This window comes from Thunnus albacares, chromosome 8, assembly GCF_914725855.1.
Source record: "Thunnus albacares chromosome 8, fThuAlb1.1, whole genome shotgun sequence".
NCBI lineage: Eukaryota > Metazoa > Chordata > Actinopteri > Scombriformes > Scombridae > Thunnus > Thunnus albacares.
Genome location: NC_058113.1, coordinates 4,419,247 through 4,447,085, shown reverse-complemented (window position 1 = coordinate 4,447,085; position 27,839 = coordinate 4,419,247). Strand labels below are relative to the sequence as shown.

Sequence of the window (27,839 nt, the reverse complement as noted above, 5' to 3'; positions counted from 1 at the left end):
CATGTCTGCGGCTGCCCGCAGAGCGCGGAAAGTATGAGATGGCCTTAATGGAGAGGTGAGGACTGAGGGCATAAAGATTCAGTGATGAGCAATGAGAAAATAAAAGTAATGCTGTAATAATGCGTTGTGTGTTTATTACTTTTCGGTCTTTCTAAATTTACTACAATCATAAAGGACTTCTTTGAATAGCCAACTCCGACTTTTTAAAGACATTCATACACGCCGCAGTGCAATTATGTCGCAGTTAATACAGTTTTGTTCATTGAATGGATTTAAGATGGATTTTTTAAGTATTCGTTTTGTTTTAGGTGGAGAGCCTATGGTGGAAGCGGGGGAGCAAGTAAAAAATCTTTACTAACGTGGTTATGTGCTGTGCATATTTTGCTTAAGCGACTCCTTATCCTGGGTTGACCCCAATTAACACCAGATTGGTGTAAAGATAGGCTAATTGTCCGAGTTTTAATACATATTAAAAATTGGCACCTGTGATTTAGTGATTGTTCTCTCTGTATCATCCAAATCTCAGCCGAGATAAAAGCCCTCCTCCAACCCAACACCTAGAAGAATCCGGTCCGCTCCTGCAGCCACCTCCCCCTCCCTCCCCTCTTTCTCCCGTTCTCTTCAACGGCCCTCCTCTCCGGTGGTCCTTCAGTTTCTGAGTCAGCATCACTCACTCTCCGACCTACAGCACGGGACCACGCTCAGCCCGACAGAGGAACATGTTGCTGCAGAAACTGGTACGGTAAGAGCTCGTGCATACAAGTGTGGATACTGCCGTGCGTAATTTCGTGCGCAATTACGCATGTTATCGTGTATTTTGATAGTTTGCATTATTCGCTGTGGCCGAAAAGACTATTTTCGTCATGTTCTTAGCTTTTTTTGCTGAATACCCCCTCTTCCTTCTTTCCTTCCTGCTGCTAAGCATTTGCAAAACAATTGCAGTTTCGTTTGTCATTTCCAAGTGGCGAACGATTCGCCAAACTATCAAAGGCGATTGTTATGCGGATGCGGGTGGTCCTCATTCACTTTGAACTACCCCCAATGTAGTCTTGACAGGTCGTCAAGAAAACGCAGTCAGCATTACCTGTGATGGAACGATTCCAATAAAGAAGGAGGAACTATTGCTACAAATAAATGGCTTAAATGCTGAACAAACATGCCAAAGTATCCATTCTAGAATTTATTTTGGAGCAGAAGGCTCAAGCCCCTGCGGCTGTGGCATTTTGCAACAATAATCATTTTTCAGTCTGCTAAGACAGGTGCTAATGAAATTAAATCACACCAGCTAGAATACTTTTGTTATATATCTTTTAAATAGCCACAAAGACCATGATAGTCTGTGCATAAGAGCAAAATGTGCTGGAAAGATGTAGTCTGATAAGTAGGTGTTGTTTTTCTGCCACAGTGTTGATTCTCTAATGGAGAATAACCACATGACCTTTGATTAGGCTATGCAGCAGTTATGTAATTGCTATTCTAATGTCACATATGTTATTATTTCTTCAGCTTGTATGGGTTCTGTCAGTCCTGTGCGGCACCGACATGTGTTTGGGGTTTGTCTACGACCGACCCAAACGCTCAGGAGAGGACGGAGCTTCAGCCAGGACGGAGTGTGAGTACACTGTTCTCATTACTGGGAAACTCAGAGAGCATGTTTGAACCGCTTGACCCTGAGCCGGCAAGCATCCACACAACTGAGGTAGCCTTGAAAAAGACACAGAATCTCCCACCATCTTCAGAGGGGCTATAACTGACCTTGAACTCTGACCTCTATGTGGATCACAGGCAAGAGAAAAGTTCCCCTCAAGGATCAGTAAAGTGTCTTATTGAAAGGAGTGATCAGATGACCTAGACTTTGACCTCTGTCAAATAAAGCAAGTAGTCACTGAGTCAGGTGTTGAAGGGTTACCTGGGAATCTGTTTTTTCCATTAGTGTGATATAATTTCAGCAAAAGTAGCATTTCCATCAATCTAGGGTTAACTAATCATTACATTATGTGATATACATAATATTATGACATATTATGTCCCCTTAATACATATAAATGTGTACCTGCAATTCCTCGTCACAGGTTGCATGTGCAGTCATTGCTCCTTCACAGACTGTTACTTTTTAATAATTTCTAGATCCTTAAAAAGTCTAAAAAAAACAAAAACATTAAAAAAAAAACATTTTTTTCCCTCTTTTCCACCCTGTAAATCATCTTGCGACCCATGAAATCCATCTTGGGACCTATTGTGGGTTCCTGACCGCCAGCTTGGGAACCACTGGTTTATAGATTGTTTAACTTGCTGACCTGTGGCTGTGTCATGCTGTGTTAAAGAGAAAATAAAGTGCCTAACCATAACATTTAGTATGTTGAACTGTAGTCCAGTCTAAAAGTAGATCAATAATCATTACATCACACTGGTGCTGAAATGATACACCGATGGGTCAATAAACAGAAAATTAATCAACAGAAATGTTGATGATCAATTAATTCTCATTTAATCATTTATCCAGCAAAATTGCAAAACATTCTCTTTTTTTCAGATTCTCACATGAGAGGATTAGCAGCATTCCTCTGTTTTATATCTTTGTTTATTGAATATCTTTGGCTTTTGGATTGTTGGTCACACAAGACACAAGACATTTGAAGACGTCCTCTTGGAAATCCTGATGGGTGTTTTTCTATTTTCTATTTTCCGACATTTATGTACTAAAGGTTTTATATTAACTGATACTTAAACTTGCAAGCCTACATCACCACAGTACAAGTACTGTGCGGATGTCTGCTGTAAAATGAATGAGAACAATACAAATGTGTTAAGGTACATCAGGCTTATGTGAAAGCTTTTCAGAACTGTCTTTGACACACAATAACAACACACGTGTTCAGTAAACTACACTCGTGAAAAAAATCACACACTTACACTTGCCAAAGTGGCTCAGCACAGGCAACGTGAAGTGTATGTTGGACACACGTTAATGTATCTTGGCCAAGTGTGCATGGGACATGCCTAAAGCTACACTCCAAGTCCAAAACACACGCAGAAAACAACTTTTGAGAGGTTTTTTTTTAGAGCAGAGTAAATCTTGAACATTATGTTAGCTTCAAGTGCAATCAGTCACCCCGACGTCAACCGAGGTGACACACGTCCACCCCCGTCTGTCTCCAGGATCGGATCGCTCCTCTAAACATGAACAACATGCAATTAGATGAGAGCTGAGTTTCCACACCAGCAACTGCAGCTCCAGAGGAATTTCTCTACCTCCGTTTATTTGCTGGGTTTTCTTTCTATATGAAGTGTCTGCCAGCGCATATGAAATGAGTGACCAGAGAGTATGTGGTGGTGGTGGTGGGGGGGTGTTACAACGGATCACTGTGACCTTGCAAGGTTGTGATTGGGCAGCCGGTGTGTGTGTGTTTTTTTGAGGAGAGAGAGTGTGTTTGTATTTCTCTACCTTGAGTCAATATTAAAAGAGCATTGGAGCTCATTTTCTGCTCCACGTTTTCAAACCCTGTCGGCACAAGAGGGTACTTTTGCATCTCAAGGAGTTTTACTCTGTGGCACAGACAGTCATAGCTGCAGACTACAGCAGCAATCTCTTCTGGAATTGGGTTGCTGTGTATTTTGCTGCATTTTTGCAAAAGAAAAATCTACAAAAATGCATTTGTGCATAGTGTGCATGTGAATATGTAAGAAAATGTGGCATTTTATACCTCTTATTGTCTCACCTTTTGTGACACAGGAAAGTTCATAAAAATTAAACATGTCACACAACTCATTAAAACTTTTACATGCTTTTTCACAAATCTACTGTAAATAAAAACACAAATACAAGGCTCATATAAATCCCAATAAATATGACCTCATAGCATCTATTAATAATCAATACACGCTCGCGAGAGAGGCAGGACACTGCTGCAGTGTGCCTCGTTCTGCACCAGCCGATCTGAACAGCGCATGGTGCTGAAATAAAGTTTAATAAACTTAACAGATGAGTGACACAGATAAATATTTTAAATTGTTCAAATGAAAGATTTACCTTGTTGATTCCATGGTTTTTGCCTATTTGAATATAACAGATTTGTTTCTCACAAACAAAAATAGGTGATGGTCAAACAGAAGTGCTGTGCTGAGCAACAAGTGACCAAATGAGTGTTTTCTTCAGCTGTAACTCTGTCAGCCCTCACTAATCTTCCCTTGCATGCAAACCTAAAATAAACCGTTCTATAAACAGTTCAGCAAAACAAATCTATTTTATTCTTCAGTGAATTCAAATAAATACACAAACAAAACATGTTGAAAACATGCAGGTCTGTATTTTCACCAAGCATATGAAATGTTATGAAATGTCCCACAATGAATATTGTGGAGGAGGAGGAGGAGGAGTTTTCTTGTGACCAAACAAAGGTTAAGGTTACTGTGCGCAGTCTTGAAGTCTAACATGTTGAATGCATTTCCCTCCTCATAAACCATTTGCAAAGCCACATTTTTAGGTATTTTCCAAATAAAAGGCACTAAAAATATTCTTTCTGTAACAAATTGTAAGAGCTGCTGAGCTGGCCAGTCACACTACAGTCCCCAACACACCCCCCCTTTAAACTGAAATTCTCATTATTCTAAAAATAAAATTTTTCAGAGCAAATTGAATTTACTGAACTTCACAAAAATGACATCAAGTATAATTCCTTGTTTAACCTTCTTGGGTTTGAAGTGCCACATTCAGCCCCTTTTTTGGCGTAACCTCCCTGGAAACATCCAGGAAACACTGGAAAGTTGTCAAGAGAAGAGTTTCATTAGCAGAGCTAAAGTTAGAATTCCAGCTCATGGGGCTGAGAGGACCTTCTATGTGCTCTAGTAGGCTGAGACAAAAGGACACACAAAATTTTTGACCTTGCATCCACAGCGACTGCAACAAAGCAGGAGTCTTATAGCAAAGATGGTATTGATGCTGTACCATACTCTGAGTCTACACCACTGTGCCAACAAGCTGAGCTGCATAAATAATTTAAAGGTAACACCTCAGTTCCTTCATATAGAGCACATATGCACATGTAAGTGTCCTTGCAAAAACACACACATGCTTATATGTCCACACAGGAACACACAAAAACTCCTGTTGGCATCCTCTAGTCTTCTCTGAGGAAGCTTGTTTTTTCACGAGCAGGCAGACAAGGAGTGTATTGTTAGCAATGTGGCAATAAGTTGACTCTGTCTCACTCTCAGATCTCCAGGATGTCTTCAGTTAAGTCGGGGGGGGGGGGGGGTTCTCACACTGTGGGTCGGGATCCAAAAATGGCCAGTGTCTTCTGGGTCCTAGACAAGAGCATTATTGTGTTATAGAGAACCTGAGTGTCCCCGGAGTGAGATAGTATTTCCACAGTTTGGATCCCAGGAGAAGATTTTAAGTGTTGAGTTTGGCATAGTTATCATTAATTATTATTAAATGACCCTGTAAAGTTATACATCCACTTGCTGTCTTTTTTAGCTTGCCCACCACATTTTTTTCTTTTTTTTTTTCAAAGTAGTGTATGTTACCAATACACTGTATTTATGACTGTCGGTCAGTATAAGTTGGTGCTTTTAATTTCCTTGGCAGAAGTGTGAACAGTGCAGCCTTTCTTTAGGTTTTGTGGCCACATACAGTAACTTAAAAGATTCTTTCTCTGATTGTAATATTGCACTCACTGGACTAAGGCCAAAACCTCCTCCCAGTTCACTATTAATGTGCTGAAACTAAAATGTGAAAGGTGTTGAGTTCATCAACAGTGACATTTTTGGGCACTACTATACACTTTAATAAAACCATGGATCAGGCACACCTCCAGCACATCATCAATGTAGACAGTGCCTTTAACCCTGCTGTGCTGTCCTGTTAAATATTAGATGTATAACTTTTACCTCAGTACACTGACAAAGGCCACAGATTAAAATGTATTTAGGGAAGATAGTTTTTGTCTCAGATCCTCATTAAATTAACACAACATTCTTATACAATGTTATACGCTCGTCCTTTGGAATAAAGCATTTACTGTTTGTAATGGACTCTTTTCTGCTCATGAATCAAACTGAGATACAACTTCTATCTCTTAACAGCTGTGAGGGAGCACTGTATGCAAACAAAGCTGGATTTACCATTGTTGGATCTTGTGGTATCTGTGTGACAACACAGCATTACTGACAGACAACTGCACTGACTCAAACAGGGAACTGTTTCAGACTTGGGAGCAGGTGATCCACGAAAGCAGTTTCCACAGAAATGGTTTCAGACATGGCAAAGTGGCCGCAGCAGGAAAACGAAAACGTAAAAGTGTATTTTTCTAAAAGCTCATTGGATGTATGTTTTGTTCGTCCCCAGCTCGCTCTACGTCTCAGTACGTGCCGACCTCTGGCTCCTGCAGGAACAGGTGTTTTGAGCTGGTTGAGTTGGAGCCACCGAACTGTCGCTGTGACAACCTGTGTAAGACCTACAACAGCTGCTGCTCAGACTTTGACCAGCTCTGCCTCAGGACAGGTACTGGATCATCCTTTCCTTCCTCTGTGTTTAGTACTTTTATCCTAAAGAGTGCAGCTAAACACAGACATTAGAAACACCAGTCACTCTCTTGGTGTTATTATTAATAATGTTAGAATATATCATTGTGATTTAATACCATATAAATTTATTTAAAAGATCTCATTTGAATCCCTCATAAGGCAGTGTTTAACTTTAGAGATACTCCTTAAATAGAGAAAATCAGGAATTGACATTCTGTGGTTTGTTTTTCCAAAGAAAAATTCAGATCAAAAATTACTCCCAGATTCTTGGTAGTATGTTTTATAACAGAGGAAAGGAATTCAAGGTTGCTCTTGATGGGGACAAGTCAGGTCAGAGAGGCCAAATAAAACACTGAGTATTTTGTCATTAAGCCGGAGGAAATCCTGTGACACCCGGTATTTAATATACATCAGGCAGTGAAAAAAATGGAAAATCAGTCTGCTTATGACTTTTATATGCTTTTTTATATGCAAGTTTGGTTGCTCTGAAAGAAAAAGGACAGGTTGTGCTTGATTATTTTGGATCTAAATTTGTGATTCTGTTCTGTTTTTTTTTTTTTTATAGAAAATGACTAAAATATCTTAAAAATGTTCAATGAAAGAATGTTTGTTCTGGTTTGCTCAAAAGGCAGCTCTTGAGGAAAAGTTATTGTTCTCATTAGGATGATTTCTTTGTAACGCCTTTTAATCAAGACATACAAATATCAAGATTGCTGAGCCAATTATAACCCTCCTCTCCTCTCCTCTCCTCTCCTCTCCTCTCCTCTACTTCTCTCCTCTGTTGGTCTGTCAACTTTCCCCCCCTGCTATTTCCAGTGTTGGTGGTCTGATTTTATGTTCTCTCCTTCGGCTTGGTGGTCTTTGGTTTACCACTGCCTTGCTACTGTGTACCTGAAAACGATGATATATTTGTTTTTATCGTTGCTCTCTTCAGTTTTTACCCTGACAGTGTCAAATCCTACTTTAAGCCACAACTCTCGTCTGGTGTTCTCATCTTGCAACCTTGTCAGTGTTTGTCTCGGGTGCTCGGCTGTAAAATATGCAGCCAAACCACTGTTACATTAATATATTAGCTTTCATTTCCCAGTGCGTGTGGTTTCAGCAGTAATCTGTCAGATTAGTTGTGCATATATCATTTGTGTTTTGGAGTCTACAGTTTCATCTTCTGTTGGTTCTTATGTGACAATTTTTTATCCTTTAAATTCCTCTTTTGTTCTTCCTTCATACAGAGGGGGGCTATGAGTGCAGTAAAGATCGCTGTGGGGAGACTCGGAATGAACAGCATGCCTGCCACTGCTCTGATGACTGTCTGGCAAAAGGAGACTGTTGCACCAACTACAAGACACTGTGTAAAGGTTTGCAACATTATTTATACATACGATAGAAAGGCCTGCTGACCCAGTTTGACTGCATCTTATGTATTCCAGAGGTTAACAAGGTATAGACTGGTAGGTCCATATTGTTTAGACATGCTCAGTGTTGTTTGTGGTTGAGAATACATTTCATGATTTGCCAGTTAAATAACCCACCCCTTGAAAACAAGCTAACTCTTACAGCACTAGCTAACTGGGATCCTTATAATATATAGAAATTGTCTCTTGTGCAGTTGTAAAAGAAGCAACCCTATCCACAGATAGACAGCTCACTCACTTTTTCAAGGAAAGATTTTGTCTAATCAACTTTAATCTTTCTATTTTCTCTTCATTCATCTGTTGCTCATCTAAAATGTTGTGGAAAAGTGTCCAGCTCTTTAAACGACATGTACCAAATTTGTATCATATTTGTCTCTTAAATACCAACCAGCTGTGCGTACGACAGTGACTATTTTAATTGGCTGTATGTGAAGAATTTTTTTGTCTACACAGACAGAAAACAACAGCATGTGGAGTGGTGTGTGAACAGACGGGGAGCTTTAAACAAACAGTTTAAACATTGAATTTAAAGTGTATTTGCATGAAGCAACAACTAACACCATGTTGTCATTGGCAACAACCAGACAGCAGACATGGACACAAAACAGGCTGTGAATTGTATTCATGTCCATGCAACTAATGTATTTCTTTTATTTTTTAAATTATTTATTAATATATTCATTTTTGAGCAAATGTCCTCTTATCTAAAAGCAAACAAACATCCACCAGAAAAAAAGTGCAAAAGTGCACTGCTAATGTCCATTTGCATGCTAGATAGCTAGTCAGCTGTCACTTTGAACAGCTTACTTATCCCCAAATAGCAACATTGGTTCATTTAGATGCTAATAGTTGGGTCCTGTGTCTTCACTCAGTCGTTGGCTTGCCACAGTTAATAGCCCAAGTTTGTTTACATGGAGTCTCTGTGCACCCACCGGCTCAGCTGTCAGTCAAACACAGACAGCAGCCTGCTCATATATCTTATAGTATATCTTCAATTCATCACTTTCAGTGATGAAAAAAAACAAAAAACGGTATAACAATCAATTTAAATGTATGAAATTCCTCTCACTCCCTCCTCTGATCGTGTTCTTTCAGGAGACACTTCATGGCTGCAGGATGAGTGTGAGGAGATCAAGACTGCTGAATGCCCTGCTGGGTATGTTTACACCTGGGTAGTAAAGGAGAATAAAGTAATAGTGATATGACCAGATCTTTTTCCTGTGCCTTATGTTCCCATGGTCAAAAAGGAACTTTCACACTCAAACATTCTCTCTTTTTTTTCTAATTTCAGCAACATACTGTTTGTCTCCTCTTTTAAACTGTTTTTGCCACATATCTGAATTATCTGCTAAGGATTGAACATAGCTGACCAAGTGGCATCTTTTCACCCTCTTATGCTGTGTGTGCAGGTTCGTGCGTCCACCACTCATCATACTGTCAGTGGATGGATTTCGAGCTTCTTACGTAAAGAGAGGAAACACTGTCATACCCAACATCGAGAAACTCAGTAAGGCCTGGATGGGATTTCCCTGGCAAGGGGAAGACTATGTTGATTTGGTGATTTGTGGATCACAATTAATTACTGATTCAATGCTATGTGTGGGAGTTTCAGTGCTAATCGAGTTTACTTTGCTTTGTTTTCCTTTACAGGGACATGTGGGACCCATGCTCCATATATGAGGCCTGTTTACCCTTCCAAAACCTTCCCCAACCTCTACTCACTGGCTACGGTATGGCCCAGCAGCATATGATCAGGATTATATGATGATATGATAAAGATTAGATTGCAATTAGTATGCTAACATTAGTGTGAAGCTCAAATGATGGCTGAGGCTAACTAACTATAGCTAAAGCTGAGGAATAAACAGATGACAAATCTTATTGTACTGAGCATAATCTGGGTGTGACTGTTCCTCAGGGTCTCTATCCAGAGTCTCATGGTATTGTTGGTAACTCCATGTATGACCCGGTGTTTGATGCCACCTTCACCCTGAGAAGCCGAGAGAAACTCAATCACCGCTGGTGGGGAGGACAGCCAGTAAGGACCATTTTATCTTTTATCTCATCTGTCATCATCATGTAGTCTTTTCTTTTCACCATCTGTAGATCATCAGCGATCTGATTGTGTTATTAACACAAGGATTCCTTTTGTTTCTCCTTTTGCTTTGATGAATGGTAACTTTTGCATGTGGCTTTGAAGATCAGTGTTTTTTTTTAATTCATCTGTCATGTCACAGAAGGCTAACGAAGGCAGAAGGGTTGTTCACTTTTTTTTGAAGCCAACTGCAGTAGAAATGGCAGAAGATCCAACAAACCAAGTCTGCTAGGCTTTATCATCTGTTAAATAAGGTCAGATGTTGATTAATGAAAGCTGGTACTGAGTCAAGATACATTCCAGACTTAACAAGGTTTTTTCCAGTGTCCTGTTGCAGAAGTCTTTGAAAATAGTTGATGACCAGTCTCAGTTTTATATTATTTGGAGGAACAGCTGTAGTGTACTGTTCACCATGACCTTGGTTTCCTCACACTGGTGTTGTTGTTTGTGTCCAGGGTAACAACAGCGACAACAGTATCCTAATAAACTATGTCAGACTGATAAAATAACAAGACTGTACTGTTTGTCTCCTAGATCTGGATCACAGCGCTCAAACAGGGAGTGAAGGCTGCCACCTTCTTCTGGCCTGTGTAAGTCTGCACACACACACACACACACACACATATACACACACACTCACACACACAAAACCTCAAATTTCTGTGATCATGAGTATCATGGCTTTCTGTTAGTGTGAGATAACTTACACCTTTATCATGCTTGTCTCCTCATTTTGACAAAACCTAATTTGCCATTAATGTGCACGATTTAAAGGAGTTTATGAATGAGTTTCAAACATACATTTCCAGTATAAGTGGTTGCCAAAACCTGCATATGTTGTTGTGATGCTTGCCAACAGTTGAAAGTCATTTTTTCAATTGAAAAAATGGATATTTTATAGGTCCTCATAAGTAAATCGTTTCTTCACTTACTGCCCTGTGCAAAGCTCAGGTGTGAGGATACATCTGATGTTTTCACTTGACGTAGTGGGAAAAGCACATGTGTTACTAATAACATCTACAATGACTTAATTCTATTTAAGAGCCAGCATGCGCGATATCAGGACCCAGAAACTGATGCAGCTAAATTTAATGAATCATTCATTTTATCATTGAAGTTTTTTAACCTTTATTTCTTCAAGAAAGTTTCACTGAGAGGCAGCTTCTCTTTTGCAGAAGCCCTGATCACATTCACACTGTTTCACACAATCACACCTGGAAACTGCCCAGTACAACCACAGACCGATCTGCTGGTTACTGAGCAGCTTTACTGGAGCAGTTAGGGTTAAGTGCCTTGCTCAAGGGCACCTCAGTGGTGTAAGGAGGGAGGTTCAAGTACTGCGGTTTCACTTTCTTCACTCACATTCATCATGCTTGTTTGGGGATTGCACCAGCAACCTTCTGCTCACAAGCTCACTTCTCTAACTTGGCCACCACTGCTCTAACTGACGCGCCAGATGGTTTGCAGACAGAACCATCTGAGAAGTCGTCCTTGGGAAGTGTTTGGAAAAGGGCAGGCACTTCCAAAAAATACTTGGCAGGTGATTGGATGAACCATCTGTCTATCACCATCTATCATCATCTTACCTTGCGAGGCAGCTGGATTTGCGATGCCGATTGGCCCGCACGAATTGGTACGGACACAAGTGATTCAAGGTGGATTCTCACATGATCTCATGATGTCATGATCTTGCAAATCCAGCTGCCTTGCAAGGTAACCACTGCCCCGCACCTGTGCTTTTCCTGCTGTGACACATCAAAATGTCTAAATGAGAAGAGCTAATATGGATTTAGTGTCTTGCACATGACTTGCGCTCCACGCTATTTGAAAGAGGGCTGAAACCTGATGTAGTGCCACCTGAGCTCATATGGCATTGTCCTCACCTGTCCAAACAAACTGAACTAAAGAGTAAACGCTCCAAAGTTTAAACAAACGCGCTTGGTGTGAATGTGTATCCTAAAGACCACTGCCCATGCATTTCCTCTGTAAATGATTCAGGGATTGTAAATGATTTGGATGGTGAAAATCAGCAGAACATGCCCGCTCATGTTCCTGCTGCTGCCCCGAACCTATAGACTGTCAAACATAAAGGAGCCCACATTTATCAGCACAGAGCGGGCTTTGATGGAGCACGAGGCAGATCTCAGTGGAGGGATGGCGTTGGGCTGTTTTTACAGCAATTTGTGCAAATGGGTCTGTTTACACTTTGCAGGATTCCTCTGTGAACTGGGGTCGCAGATGTGCCACTCTATAGAATCATGGGGGCCAAAGTATGGTTTACATTGCTTTTCTTGCACTTGGAACTGACAGAGGTGTGTAAGAAAGAGAGAGAGATTAAGGAGAGAGACAGGAGTGCCTATATGACAGGGAGGCAGAGGATGGATGTCTGTGTGGCTGAGAAAACCTTTTTATACAACATATCACATCACATAGTTTAATGTTATGGTATAACTGTGGGGATTGGCATGGTAATGGGGACCAGGGGTTTGTTGCTAAATGACTTGCTGGTTGAAGGTCTGTGTTCAGCTTTCTGGGAGGTCCCCCTCCCCTAATCACAACCAGAGAGAAAAAAAAGAGAAGAAGAAAGAAAGGGAGAGTGTATAAAACAGTGGGAGGAGGTAAAATGCTGTTGAAAGTGTGAACATAGACAAAAGTACAGAAAGAAAGAGAGCAGACGTGGAGAGAAGCCTGCTGTCAAGTGTTACCGCGGTGTAACCACACCTTCTTGTTCCTCCATGCCACCCCCCACTGCCTCATACATCATACCCTGTTCAGGGCCTCGGTCCTGGGCTTGATCGTTGACAGCTGTGGACTGTATGACAGCCAGCAGCCTGGTTGGTGGGCTCATCACTACACAGGCAGCCTTTGACTTTCAGACACTTTAAACAGCGAGAGGGCTTTTGTTCTAGCCTATACTCTCCACTTTATGAGGCTCTTTGAGAGTTAAAGGATCAGTTTGGAGTTAAATCGTTCACGAGGGCAGCAGGCTATCAGAATCACAGTCTGTTACCGTAACGCCGTGTTTAAGCCTTTGTTGTCACTCTAAAATATATTTAGTGTGTATGGGAGCACCTATGGTTTCTTTCAAGCATCCACCAACATGGTCTTTCATTGTGTGTGTGTGTGTGTGTTTGTATTTTCTAGAGCTATCCCACTGGAGAGGCGGATACTGACCATGCTGCAGTGGCTCCACCTCCCAGAAGGGGAGAGGTGAATTCAGTTTTTCATTTTTCTATCTGCTTCACATTTGTCTTTCATATTCCTGTTCTCTTCATTTATTTTCTTTGTCAACATTTGCAACCACAGCTTAGCTAGAGAGGGAAAAAATATGATCTTGTACCACAGTGGAATGTTCAAAATGAAAATACATATTCATATTCATTCATGAGGTTATACATTTTCTAACTGTATCTGCTGTCACCCTGCTACTACTAAACTACCACTGCTACCACTACCAGACTACTACACCACTACTATTAATCCTAGCTTTAGTTTGTGCCTCTCTTGTATCATCATCGCATCATTAAATTACATCCAGAGTCACAGAGCCGAGCATCTGTTATTACCAGAATCCTCAAAAAATGTTCCCAAGTTGTGACTCTATTTCCAAATCTAAACAAACACAGATGGAGGCCACAGGATGCATATCTTCTTGTTTGTGTAGCACAATGCTAGAAAAATACAAATGCATTATTTAAGTTTAAAATGTTGATGAATAACTCCAACCCTGCTGATTAAACCTTTTCATTTTGCTTTGGTGCAGCACAAATTAAAATGTTATTTTGATTATGAAAAATACCTTCCAATCAGCAGCAAGCATTGTTAAATAACTGTCTATACTTTTCACCAGGAATTTACTTTTTTTTGTCAGAACATATTCTTAGCTCGATGACACTATGAATGTGTTGATAATAGATGAGAGGCACAAGGTTCACTGATACTCCTACTATTAGCACTACAACTGCTGTTGCTATTCTTACTACTACCTTTACCAGTTACGGTAGTGCTGCAGCTACTATAATTATTACTAGTACCTGTATTGTTGACCTACCACTCAACTGATCCATAATGCAGCTGCCAGGTCTCACAGGTGCCAGGAAATAAACCATATCATCCCTGTTACAGCATCCTTGCACTGGATTCCTCTACACCCCATGATACACTCTTAATCTTTTCACTTTGAAACCTTTTTTTAGAAAATTGATGTGTAATTAAAGTTATTATTAGTGATTATTACTGTCGCCACAACTACTACAAACCTATCTCCAATTTGACTTGCATCTTGTTCCAGGCCCTATGTTTACGCCATGCACTCTGAACAACCAGACACATATGGACACAAAATGGGGCCCATGAGTGCTGAGGTGAGTACTGTGTATCTGTGTGTGTGTGTGTGTGTGTGTGTGGGTATGCATGGATACACATGGTAAAGCACACAAACCAGACACAAAGACACACTTACACACCCCCTATAGTTTTTCTCTGTGTGTAGTTTGTATCATAACGACACCAAACACACAGTCAGTGGATGATGTCTGTGTGTTACAGTTGAATAATCCTCTGAGGGTGATCGACAGAATTTTCGGCCAACTGATGAACGGGCTTAAGCAGATGAAACTGCACCGCTGTGTCAACATTATCATGGTGGGCGATCACGGTACGGACACACACACCAGCACAAACACACACTGTGGTATCAAATCATCTTTTTTTATCGGGTTGGTATTTGGAGGAATAGATAGAGAAGTGTAGGAACCAGCCAATCACACACACTCACACTCATCTTCTTGTGTGTTCTCAGGTATGGAAGAGGCTCACTGTGATCGCACTGAGTTCCTCAGTAACTACATAAACAACGTTGATGACATCATCCTCATCCCTGGGTCTCTAGGCAGAATACGCTCCAGATACCCCAGCAATCCTAAATGTCAGTGACTCTTTTACACATACAAGTATTTTTTTGTTTATCTTCCCTCTTTTTCATGCAGACTGTTTCACTGTACTCTGGGCTTTTGGTCTGTTTGACCTTCACCAGTGAACATGACACTAATCATAATAATTTGTAGCCTGAGATCTGATCATTGGCAACGTGTACAATACCTTCAGCAGCTACCAGTGGAAACATTGTTCTAAATGTACTGTGTCAGACCAAAGCCATTGTCCAACTTAACCTTGTTTTGTCTTGTTCCTGTAAAAACATTTTGTTCAGTGTCTACACTCATTTGTCCTACTAACCTACTTCTCAATGGTACAAAAATTGAAGTTTTATCAGGTTTTTCTGAGCGTAAAGTGTTAAAATACAGAACAATATGTTGTTTTGCTGCAAATATGTTTGATGTACTTGGCAAGACATGGCAACTGCTTCACAACAATTTTCACCATTGTTCTTTTTTCAGATGACCCTAAGGCTGTTGTTGCAAATCTAACTGTAAGTACTAACTTTGCATGAGAAATATGACAACTTAAAAAGAACTCATGGAGATTTAATAACAAGAAAATTGTACTATTGTGGAGCCAAGATAGCTGTCATCTGTAAATTGTGCCTCTCAGCTCAAAATACCAGTGCTTTTTCTTTTTTCCAGTGTAAGAAATCAGAGCAGCACTTTAAGCCGTACCTAAAGCAGCACCTGCCTAAGAGACTGCACTACGCTAACAACCGACGCATTGAAGAGATTCACCTGCTGGTGGAGAGGAAGTGGCATGTTGCCAGGTACAGTGCCATCACTACAAAAAGAAGAGCAAATTTACAACATATGTACTGTATATTTGCACTTCCTATAATATATTTAATCTATGGTAAACTAGACAGCAGTAAAACCTTATACAACGTTAATATGCCAATGTAGGCACAGTATAAATGTGCAGAGAGCTGTCACAGAGAGCATGCAAGGTCCTGATTAGTGATGCCTGCATACAAACCACAGTAATACATCCTTCTAGTTCAAGATGCACAATCTCACATTCACATTTTATTGCACATCTTGCTTCACTTAAAAACATATTTTATGTCAACATGGGCTATCAACGCATCATTAACACGTGTAGCGCTGACAGGTTTTAAGATTTGTTGTCCCGAGCTACACTCATGTAAAAAAGCCACATCTTGTTCGTAAAGTGAAGCTGGTGAAACATTAATGATATGCTAAAATGCACTCTGACAGGTGTTTGATGTAGAGCAGTGAAAAGTCTCACTGCAGTGATTCAGTGACAAAGTAAACATGAAGTCATCAAGACCGAAAGTGAAAACAAACCACTACAGTGTGTGTGTGTTTGTGTGTGTGTGTGTGTTTGTGTGTCTGTGTGTGTGTGTGTGTGTGTGTGTACATGTTCATGTCAGCAACAGCCTCCTTGCATGGAGCTGTCATGCTGTTTTGGTTGGTGAACCGTGGGAGAGCTACATTCTGTCTCACAAGTACACGCACACACACACACACACACACACATGCAGATCTCTAAATGAAAGAGATCTTTGAGGTTTCTGTGCAGCTCCGATAGACAGACGGGCTAATCGTTGGCACCGGTGCTGTGAGTGGAGTGTTGGAGCGCTCTCTCTCTCTCTCTTCTCTCTCTCTCTCTCTCTCTCTCTCATACACACACACACACACACACACACACACACACAGGCACATATACATTAGTCAATGTCTGAGTAAATCCCAAACCAACTAAATGTTCTCACCAAATGAAACACTGAGTTTGTCTCATTTCCCCGAAAGCTAGTCATTTACATTTTTAACATGCTTGTGGCTTCACCCCCTAGACACGCACATCCGTATGTACACACACACACATATTAAGGTGTATAACTGGAAGTAGTGTTTTAATGGACACTTAATAAAAAGTGGCTGTTTTTCAATTAGAGGACCGTGGCTTGAAGTGTGTGAAGCGGTGGTTGTCCTGAGCTGAGAGCTGAAGTAGGTGAATACTGACAAAATACTGCAGTTCAACGTCATGTAATACCACAGTTTAACCCCTGAAAACATATGTACAATAGTCCTGTAATAGTTTAATCAAGCTTTTAGGACACTGTCAGTTTAGTTGATGTAATTCTAAATTTCCAGGACCACAAAAGCAGAGGTGTCATGGACTCATGGTTGTTGGACTCTTTGTGTTTTTGTTCTTTTGGTTGTCCAGTCCTTTTGGTCATGTGGTTTTGCTCATTTATGATTTGGGTTGTAGGTTTAAAGAACTGTCTTGCATTATTAATTAGCTTATGGGGTTGTGTACTTTGGTTTATATTCATGTTTATTCTTGGACGGTTTAATGTATGCTGGGTTTTGGTTTCCTGTTGCTCTGTTTCCCTCCTGTGTTCCTGCGCTCCTCCCCAATCCATTTTCCCTCCACACCTGCCCTGCATCAAGCTTGTTAGCCCTGCCCTGCTCTCAGTGTTTTCCCCAGACTGCTGTTACCGTCACACCTGCCCTGTATCAGCCTCCCTGTGTTTCCTCGGCCTATCAGCTCCCAGCCTGCCTTTGTCTTTTGCCACTTGTTCCTTGTTGTTGCCTTGTTAGTTCAGTTTTTATTTTAGTTCTGGTTTTCAGTTCAGTTTTGTTGGATCCGCTGTTCAGTTCAGTTTGCTGTTCAGTGTGTTGGGTTTAGTCTTGTCCTGTGCTCTGTTTTGCTCAGCTAAGCCAGCTTTTGTTTTTGCCTGCTCAGTCTCAGAATAAAGAAGTTTTTTTCAGCCCTGCTTGGCCTGCAGTCTCTGTATTTGGGTCCACCTGCTCTGTTATTCCATTCATGACAAGAAGCAATACACAACTACAAACAGAAGAATAAAACAGATGTTAAGAATAATCAGAATCTTTTTAATCAGAATTATGAAGGAGCAGAATAAGATTGCCATTTGTCATGGGGCTGCTTAGTTTGGCAGATCTGTGAAGTAATACTGTTTTTTTCTAAACCTTATGTTAATGTAATAAACCAGTAACTCCTTTGTGGCACATTCCAAGAGCTCATGTCTTTAAGAGAATAAGAAACGGCCTCTGGCCTTTTTTGTATTTTCTTTCTCTCTCTCTTCTCATTCCTCTTCTTTTACTGTCATATTAACCTCACTTTTCACTGTGTTGCCATACTCAAAAACATCTGAAACTTTCCACATTTGTTAGTATTCCTGGCACCAGACGAACCAAGTTGACTAGAGAGAAGGGAAATAACAACCCAGGACGTGCTGCATTTTGCTGGACAAATTTTTACGTTTTCCATAACTGATAATGAAACTTTCTGATGGATTTCCCAAGATTGACCTCACAAATAGTCTAGCACATTGGATTTTCCAAAAAACTTTCTTTGACATCTTCTTCTGCTGTATGTTACATCTGAACAGCCTAAAGATCATCAGGTGGGCAACTTCCAGAATGGGAGAGGAAATATGAATGTCCTTAAGAGACATTTTAGTTTTGCACTTTAAGTCTTTGGCAGATTGGATGAAGACATTCAAGATGCTCTAAATTCATGATAATTAGCTTGATTGTTTTGAAATTTGGAAGACATACTGTATATCCTCACAAGACAGATACATAATCTGTATCCCAGAAGTGCCTCAACCAGATCAGTTGGCTTGTATATATCACACATAAGAAAGGATTTCATACTTAGTGAGAAATTATTTGATCAATTTTTCATCCCTCTGGCTTTTGGATCTGTATATTCCCAGGTAGATCTCATAGCCTGCAGGCAAGCTGCTTATTGAAATAAATGCTGCTGTCTCACGCAAAACTCCTCTCACACCTGTTTACTTCAACATTATCCCAGTTTCTGCATGTGCATTGGCCAATGTTACCACAGACTTGCTGTTTTTACTTAAGATATTCTGCTGATGATTTTTGACTGTCTATGAGTACCACCTACTGCACACACCCTGTTAAATGTTGCTATTATTACTTCCAAATAAATCCATTGTTGCTGCTGTTAGAAGTGCTGCACATTTTTTTACAGGAAAGTGTTAAAAAAGTGTTTCTAACAAGCAAATGTAAAAGCTTTAAAGAAAGGGATACTGTTACATATCAGTGGAGATACTTAAAAGCTAGTTTACTGCTGGGATGACCAAACACTAGTGTGACAAGCTTACATATAGAAAGCAGAGCTAACCATAAAGTGCGTCAAACTAATTCTCATCCATCCTTCATCACAGGAAAGTCCCTGAAGGGAAGAGGCACTGTGGCTTCTCAGGTGACCATGGATATGACAATAAGATAAACAGCATGCAGGTACTCTCTCTAATCTTTAATGATTCTTATTCACTACTTCATCTCAGTTTTCAAGGGGGACTGTCCCCTTTGGAGTATTAAGACTTAAAGCTGATACAATGATATTTTGTTAAATATTGTGACAAATCATGTGACATGTGCCATCGCCTTTCATTTTCAGACTTTATTCTTGGGTTATGGACCTACATTTAAATTCAAGACTAAAGTTCCAGCCTTTGAGAACATTGAGCTTTATAATGTTATGTGTGGTAAGACATATTCTGTGTTTCTAATTCTAATCAACATGAAGTATGAATTTCTTGAAAGCTTGAAGCCAGAATATGTTGTAATGAATGTAATGAATATGTGAGTTGACTAGTCACAACATAAGTGGTGTTTTTTGTGCGACTACTTGCACTAATTCTTTTAACTTACGTGAAAGTGATTTCTCTCGCTCTCAGATCTTCTGGGTCTGAAACCAGCCCCCAATAACGGAACCCGTGGTAGTCTGAACCACCTGCTGAGAAGCCCCCCCTACAGACCCACCATGCCAGAGGAGGTTTCCAGGCCAACAGCTTCCAGTCTTGTTCCCACAGGAACAGACGACCTGGGCTGCAGCTGTGACGACAAGGTCAGCCATGATGACTCAGTGGCAGACCTGGGCGCAGCTTCCTGTACAGTAGACAGCTGAAAGGAATACTAGTTTTTAGGAGATTGGCTCGTCAGTCAGCTCACTTATGTTACTGATGACAACAGTGAAACCAAAATCATCCTGATCTTCATCACTTTCAGTGGTGCTCCGTGCTAACACTTTACTATAAATGGGTTGGGTGATAGCAGGTATATTCATTTCAAATGTGTCTGTAATTCACTATGTGAGGTAATAAGTAATTATTTAGTAATCAAAACTTAGTAATTGTAGCAGCTGTAAAGCTAAGAAATGAGTAGTTATGTGAAATATGAAATGTGATGAATGTTATACGCCAGAGGGATGATTCCAGTTTATTATGACTTGGATCTAATTTCCAAAGGTTTGACCATTGGCTCTATTGGTTTTGATAACATTGAAATCACATAAGAAGCTGCTGAGCTCTAGTAATGCTGTTTTGCTAAAAAGAAGTCTGACAGCACAAGAAATGGCGCATTCCTGTCATCTCTCTACTATTAGTGATAATGAAGGCATAAACATGCCCAAATATACGTACAAAAAATTAACCAAACTGTCTGTTGTGAACATCCATCAGTTTACAGACTGACTTTTTGGTTCAACCTTTTCATCGCGATGTCTCTGTGTTCATAGAGCTCAGCATTTACTTTGGTAGGTACAATGTCATCAGAACTGATAGACACAATTGGCAAAATATCAAAAATAGTATTAAAAATGCAGTAAACCAGAATTATCCCTTTAAGTTGAAACTTGAACATATGACATTGGTAAGATTTAAAGAGAAAGATGATGCCCACAGGAGCAGAAGGAGGAGAGAAGCAGTGTTCTTTGGCCTGATGTTAGTGCTAGAGAATAACTCAGTGCCAGGGAGTGATTTCCCTGTTTCCACAAGAAAGGTGGGCCATGAGTGAACAGTAAAAATCACAACACACCTGACAACATTAACTTTGTAGAGCAGTAAATATTTCACTGTATTAGCAGTATAAATGTACAGACCATATAATGAAAACCAGTTTCAGTCACTAAAAAGTCAGCTCTCTTAGTGAGAACAATGCGATAAAAGTTTCCCTAAACATAGTGTAGTATAAATAGTTGGCATGGAGCACCAGAGCTAACTGTGGTACATGGATACTTTTGGTATAATTTCATGTTTGCATCACTTTTAGGTAAGTTGGTCAACAAGCCAATCTCTAAAAACGATAATGTAATCCTTTAATGTGATGATAATGATGCTTGGACAACTTTTTGACTCAATGCTGCATGGCAGTTTTGCTGCAATAAGGTTTGGTTACTACAAATGCTACTGTCATCTAGCGTTCATTAGCTTACAGTTTGTATAAATGATCAAATACTCCTGACATAAATGCTGGTAAAAGTGCCAGTCAGCATGTTCTCAAACTGTTTCCTGTAGATCATTACCTCCTGGGTTGCACCTTATGTTACAGCTCCCTCTTCTGTAATTACAGTCAAATAAGAACTATATGACACCTCCCTGGAGCCAAATTAGACCCTTACAAAGCTCAGCAAAGTATGACTAACCTGGCTGTGTTGCTGGCCACAGACCAATCATTCACCTTCTCTTGACTGTGTTTGGCCTTGTCACATTGGTGGATTTGGTTTCACTGTGAGACCACTCAACATCCCCTGAAAAGCAGCACTGCTCAGTCTCTCTGTGTCCTTGCAGTGTTGGTATTACCACCATCTGTATTTAGTAATACATTCATATTACAGATAAAGGGGGCTATAAGGAGCACCTTAACAAAAACATCTCTGCATTCAGCGTATTGACTCCTTGCTGAATCAATCCTTGGATGGAGATGAGATTAGAATGAGATGAAACATGAGGATCATTTCATTTAGCTTATTGCTCATGTGACTTATTGACTTTTTGGTTGCTAAACATGATATTTTACACCGGCCACTTCTCAAACCTGTCATCCATCATCACTGGCTGCTCCTTAGTCATCATAATTTTTGTTATTCTATTTTTAAATGTGTCTAAGAATAATGAATTGTGTACAAGCCTGATGTGCAGGAACAAAAACTTCACAGTTGACTCAGGAGTTCATGGTAACACTGATCCTGAACTGCTGTGAGATGAGAGCTGAAAAATGTTTTCTGTTCAAATGAGAAAGGAAAATAATTTACATGCTCCTCATGCAGTCTAGATACTTGAACGTTTGCTGATATTGTGTCTGCTAAGTAAATCTTGGTTGAAAAAGCTCCATTGTTTCAATTTTGAGGTGAGATTTGCCTTGACTGAATCTCTAATGCATTATTTTTATAGAAATCATCTTAATAATGCTGATAACATTTTGGTCAGTACAGATCCTCTCACCATAAAGTGACTGCTATTTATTATATTTATGTATTTATGTTTATTTTTCTTAAGAAAATGTAGTGGGCCAGTCCACTCACATTTTAGCACTACTTTATTTCAAACCCCACCGTCATAACACAAAAAGAAAGAAAAAGAAAATTCATGATTTAAGCACAGGTCGCTGTCAACTGGCAGCTTCCCATTGTTCCCAGCAGCATTCAGTTACCATAACAGATCAAACTAATGCTTTCATCAGGTGGGAATACTGGGATTAGTTGGTCTTGATCTGTAGAGCAGAGTGTGTCTGTAGCAGCTCTCTGCCCTGCGAGGTGACTTTTAGCAGCAGTGTTGGGAATTTTTCTTAACTCTTATGTTTTGCTTTTAAACGTGTCTTTTTACACAGCAGTCTTGTAAAAAGAATCATCTGCATGGGCCTATCATCCATGATTATTTGATGATTTGTGTCTGTCTGTATGTGTGTGAATGAGCCTGTTTGACATGTCAAAGTGTATTGAAATACCTGATTGCTCTGTTGTGTCTTCTATTCAGCTTCTTTAAAAGCTGAAATAACCTTGTTGCCTTGTTTCTGCTGCAGAGCTGGGGTCAATTCACCTTCACTTCAGTCAATTCACTGGAACAAAATGACCTAACCAAAAGGCTTTTCATTGAGGTTTACTGTTCACAGTTGACTACCTTCTCAGTGTAGTATTTGTGGAGGTCTACTTCCTGAATTGCTGGGATTGGGAGTGAATTAGACCCGGCCCTGCTCTGCAGTGTTTCACTTCACCTATACTGTGTTTGTGATTCCCATGTAGATCTCTGGCAAGAGATTGTTTCAATCTCCGATCTTTTTGCAGTTGCGTGTAAAAAGTAGGGGCCAGAGAGGTTTGAAAGTGACCCTTGTACGAGGCTATAACCTGGAGTCACTCTGGCTCTGTCTCTTACAGAACAAAGTGGAGGAGCTAAACCAGCGACTGAGGCAAGCTATTGATGGTCAGTCTGTCCTGATGCTATGAATGATCTTGAAATGATCATGATCCTATGCATGCGGTAATGGATCATGCATGTGTAATGGCTTCTGGTTTTCACATGTTGTTCATTCATTTCAGCAGTTTAAAGAGTAGTGCTTCATTACATACCTGCCTCTCCTGTGCTGCGTCCCTGTACTGTTCCTCTCTCAGACAGCAGGAACCTGCCGTATGGTCGACCTGCTGTACTCTACCGAACCAAATACTCCATCCTCCATCAAAGTGACTACATCAGTGGCTACAGCGAGGCTCTCTCTATGCCTCTCTGGACATCATACACTGTCAGCAGACAGGTACTGTACATCTAAAACTGCAATACAGACATCATACTTCACACATAACATCACATCCATGTAGCTACAGCTCTTGTCTTTCATGCAGCCAAACACTGTGTAATGTCAATACATTTTATGTCCTTTGTGTGTGTATGTGTGTGTGTATGGTCCTACAGGTAGATGTGTCTCCTCTGCCTGAAGCCCTGTCCAATTGTGTGCGACCTGATACCAGAGTCCCTCCAGCCTACAGCCAGTCTTGTACCAACTACAGAGCAGACAAACAGATCACTTATGGCTTCTTGTACCCACCACGTAAGTAACTAACACAACTGAAACACAGTTTGGCCAGTGAATCGTCAGTTACAGCCCCATTTACTGCTCAGTTCCACTGAGGTAAACAGAAATATTTGCTGTCTACCCCAAATGTGCTTTCAATGTAAGTGATGGGAGCCAAAATCCATAGTGTGTCCATACAGTCATTTTGTGCAAAAATGCATTTAAAAGTTGATGTGAAGCTTATATGAGGCTTCATCAGTCTGAGTTATTCATATCAAGTGGATATCTGACACATTTACAGTCTTGTTAGCATCAAATTCCCTCTTTATGTTTCCTCAGTCAGTGTTCCCCTGTTGAGCTGTGGTGGAAGTATAGTAACAAAAAGAGGAACTTTGGCTCTAAAAAGACTGTAACGTTGAAAGATATTTACTAGATTTGACTCATTTGGACGCTGAAGCTTCCTATTAGCTTCAGAAAAACTTTTAAATACATTTTTGCACAGAAGGAGGACTGTGGATTTTGTCCCCCATCACATACATTGTAAGTGCATTATGAAGGGATCTTCTAATGGTCAGTATGATTACAGCAAGAAAAACATGTTTCAATGTTCATTTGAGCTCCTGACTGTTGTTTTAAAACACACTTGAAAAATTGTGAACCCATCCTTTAAAGCATAATTTTTGATCTGAGAACATTACTGTACTGTAAATATATTTTAATAATACATATTTTAATCATATGCTTTTTCTTTATTGACAGAATTATCCTCAGGCATAGACAAAAAATATGATGCTGTACTCATCACCAACACCGTCCCCATGTATCCTGCCTTCAAGAGTAAGTCTTTATTCTGGGGTGATGTAAGTGGAAACCTGCTAAGACCTTGTATCTCATGATTTTGTCTGTATTTCTCCTGCACAGTGATGAAGCCAAATATATTCCCTTGTTTCTCTTCATCCTTACACCTCTCACTGATTGTCTCTTCGTTTCCACACTCTTCTACCTTTCTCTCTCAGGAATATGGACTTACTTCCAGAGAGTGCTGGTGAAGAAATATGCCACAGAGAGAAACGGGGTGAACGTGCTCATTGGACCCATATTTGACTATGACTACGATGGTGTCAGGGACTCAGCTGACAAGATAAAAGAGTAAGAACATTCATACTTCACCTCTAATTTTGCCTCGATACTTCTTACTTGTTTAAGGCAGTGCAGGATTCACTCAGAACAAAAAAGACACAAATAGATTTCTCATTTTGTGGGCTAAAAGGAAAAGTGTGTCCCTTTGTTATAAATAAAACAAGTTCAGTCGAGTTTTCTTTTTTGATTGCAGGTATGTAAGTGGGATGATACCCATCCCCACACACTACTTTGTGGTCCTGACCAGCTGCTTAGACTTCACACAGGCTGCAGACTCGTGTGGCGGCCCACTCAGCAGTGCTGCCTTCATCCTGCCGCACAGATCCAGCAACGACGAGACCTGCAATGTAAGGAACAGCGTATCTTTAAATGCATGATCACATTTTAATAGCACTCATTTTCTGAGTATAGTGTAATATCTACATATGGCCTCTTAGATAACTCACTCACAAATGGGAAAAAAAACTGTTTGTGCCATCAGAATATAAAAATTAAGACAACTGCAGGTCCAGAAGAGACTTACTTACTTGTAATTATAATTTTCCTGAAAAATGAGCAAGCGACAGTTTATACATCTGCCCAGCACTTCTGTGCAGCGTCTCCAGCTGTAGCGTGAATTGCAAGATACAGTTTATGAGCACAGGTTTTGGTACATGTTTCTGTACAGGCACGATGGTACCAAACCTGACTGTGAAGTTAGGTATAGTCACAGCACATGGCTGTTGTTCGACAAGAAATAGTTCCAGCACCTAACTGTACCTAAAACTACAAACTGTGCAAACACGATACAACATGTTAAATTAGTTAGTTGGTGTATTTTTCACTTTGGGCAGAGCCAGGCTAGCCGTTTCCCCCTGCTGCCAGTCTGGTAAGCTAAGCTAACCACATCCTGACTCCAGTTCCATACTTAGTGCACAATCACGAGATTGATACTGATCTTCTCAGTCTTGTGACAATGTGACCACACTGAACTATTCCTTTAAAGCCAAGCCTCTTTAGGGTTATGAGCAACGGAGGCTTTCAGAGTCCCACTCAAATGTCTTTGTGCTCCTCACTGCCTCCCTGCAGAGCTCAGAGGAGGAGTCTCGCTGGGTGGAGGACCTGATGAAGATGCACACAGCTCGGGTCAGAGACGTGGAGATCCTGACAGGCCTGGACCTGTACCGCAGAACCACTCGGAGCTACGCTGAAATCCTCTCGCTCAAAACCTACATGCACACCTATGAGAGTGAGATCTGATCTCCACTGGTTCTGTTCACTTCAATGTCCGATATCTTATTCAACCGTGGTGGATGCATGTGGTACCAGGAAGAGATGTAATCATCTCTATTACACTGACCTACACCAGCTGTAGCTCTGGCTGGATGCAGCCATGTTGTGGCCCTTTCACTGAGCATTTGGTTTAAATCGTTCCTTTCATCTGTGAAGATACAGTTTTTAACACCACTGAGCTGCTAGCTGTGGTACTGGCCTCTGTACTTTAATCAGTTTAGCAGTAAAGCAAAACATGTCCTCTGCTGTGTTTCATGTTTTGCACTCAGATTCAGTGAAATGACCTTAAACTGAAAGAAACCTGCAGATCAAGAACAACAGAGCTAGATGTTATGCTGGAATTCTGAAACACAGCTTATTTGACATTTTCAGTATGCAAGGAATGTTGTATCAAGAGCTCAAATGAAATCTATAGCAGTCATTTTGTGTCTTACTGTGTAAATATCAGAGCAGCCATTGAGGTTAATCCTCATCTGCCCTGTCAGGTATCTGCAGTTCCCTTTGATACATGTCAGATTTTATCTGAACTGTTGCCAAAACCTTTGCTTGAATATTATCCAGCACCGGGTTTTCTATTTGTCAGGCTGTTGGAGGCAATTTAATTAAACACAACTTTATTTAGGAAAATGCATCAGGGTAGCACAATGTAAACTCAAATAACTAGTCTTACGATTTGAAAGTCAGGTCCACATACTGCAGATGAACTCTTGATAACCAAGAAACATATTTGTGTTTTTTTCTTTAAAGGAAATGTATAGCACATACAAATTAAACTTATTTTCTAGAAAACAATATTCCATATGTGTAAAAAATATTATGTTTTTTTTTAAAAAAAATCTTAAATTGCACTACAGAGCTGTCAACAGAATCAGACCATCACTTTTTTTAAGTATTAAGGCTGGATTATAAAACCAGAGCAATGAGCTCATATTTTGTTTCCTGTATAACATTAATCTGTTTGACATAAAGTTTACTCAGTATGTCTGCATTGAACTGTTTCACATTATGTTCAGTGACTGAAGAAGATATTGCCTTTATTTTTTGACATGGAATGATAATGCAATGTTGTTTTGTGTGTGTGTGTGTGTGTGTGTGTGTGTGTGTGTGTGTTGAATTCAGGACATTTTTTGTTTGTGTTTGAGTGTGTGTGTGTGTGTGTGTGTGTGTGTGTGTGTGTGTGTGTGTGTGTGTGTGTGTGTTGTGATGTTGACTTTTTGTTCTGTGCACAATAACAATAATGTCAATGATGATGATTCATTAATGTTTTACCTAAAACATGTACCACCTGTGAGACTTATTTATGCTTTATGTAAATGTCATCACAATAAACCAGTTTTTACTAAATGAAGTGTGGTGCACAGGAAGTTAGTCCGACTGCTTTTCAGTCTTTCAGCTGTGGATTAAACACAATAGAAATTTAGAAGATGTGGAGAAGGAGTTATTGACTGTGTGATTGTACGTTCTATTTATTTTAAACAAATGTAAATTTAACATTAATCACAATACATAGCAGCTACATGTTATTAGCACATGAGCCTGCAACCAACTGTATGCAGAGAAAAGACTTGTCTCATACATGTTCTGAACTAAAAACACAGTGGAAGCATATTTGACCTGGATCAGTGCTCCTAACGTCCCATACAG

The 27,839-nt window shown here is 40.2% G+C and overlaps 1 protein-coding gene across 2 annotated transcripts; it reads left to right on the top strand.

The window, feature by feature from the left end:
* The first annotated feature begins 637 nt into the window (after positions 1 to 637).
* enpp2 (ectonucleotide pyrophosphatase/phosphodiesterase 2) lies at positions 638 to 27,543 on the top strand. 2 transcript variants are annotated; one of them, XM_044359946.1, is made up of 25 exons: positions 638 to 737; positions 1,507 to 1,612; positions 6,347 to 6,502; positions 7,755 to 7,880; positions 9,033 to 9,093; positions 9,347 to 9,444; positions 9,588 to 9,667; positions 9,856 to 9,975; positions 10,567 to 10,622; positions 13,177 to 13,242; positions 14,324 to 14,396; positions 14,581 to 14,689; positions 14,834 to 14,959; positions 15,429 to 15,460; positions 15,615 to 15,742; positions 19,163 to 19,238; positions 19,399 to 19,486; positions 19,679 to 19,848; positions 23,152 to 23,197; positions 23,386 to 23,525; positions 23,684 to 23,819; positions 24,543 to 24,620; positions 24,800 to 24,932; positions 25,117 to 25,270; positions 25,992 to 27,543. In XM_044359946.1, the coding sequence occupies exons 1-25, from the start codon at positions 720 to 722 to the stop codon at positions 26,160 to 26,162; spliced, it is 2,547 nt and encodes an 848-aa protein (XP_044215881.1). In that variant the 5' UTR covers positions 638 to 719; the 3' UTR covers positions 26,163 to 27,543. The 2 variants fall into 2 exon arrangements, with proteins under 2 accessions (XP_044215881.1, XP_044215880.1); XM_044359945.1 differs by having other exon boundaries at positions 23,062 to 23,197.
* The last annotated feature ends 296 nt before the right edge of the window (positions 27,544 to 27,839 follow it).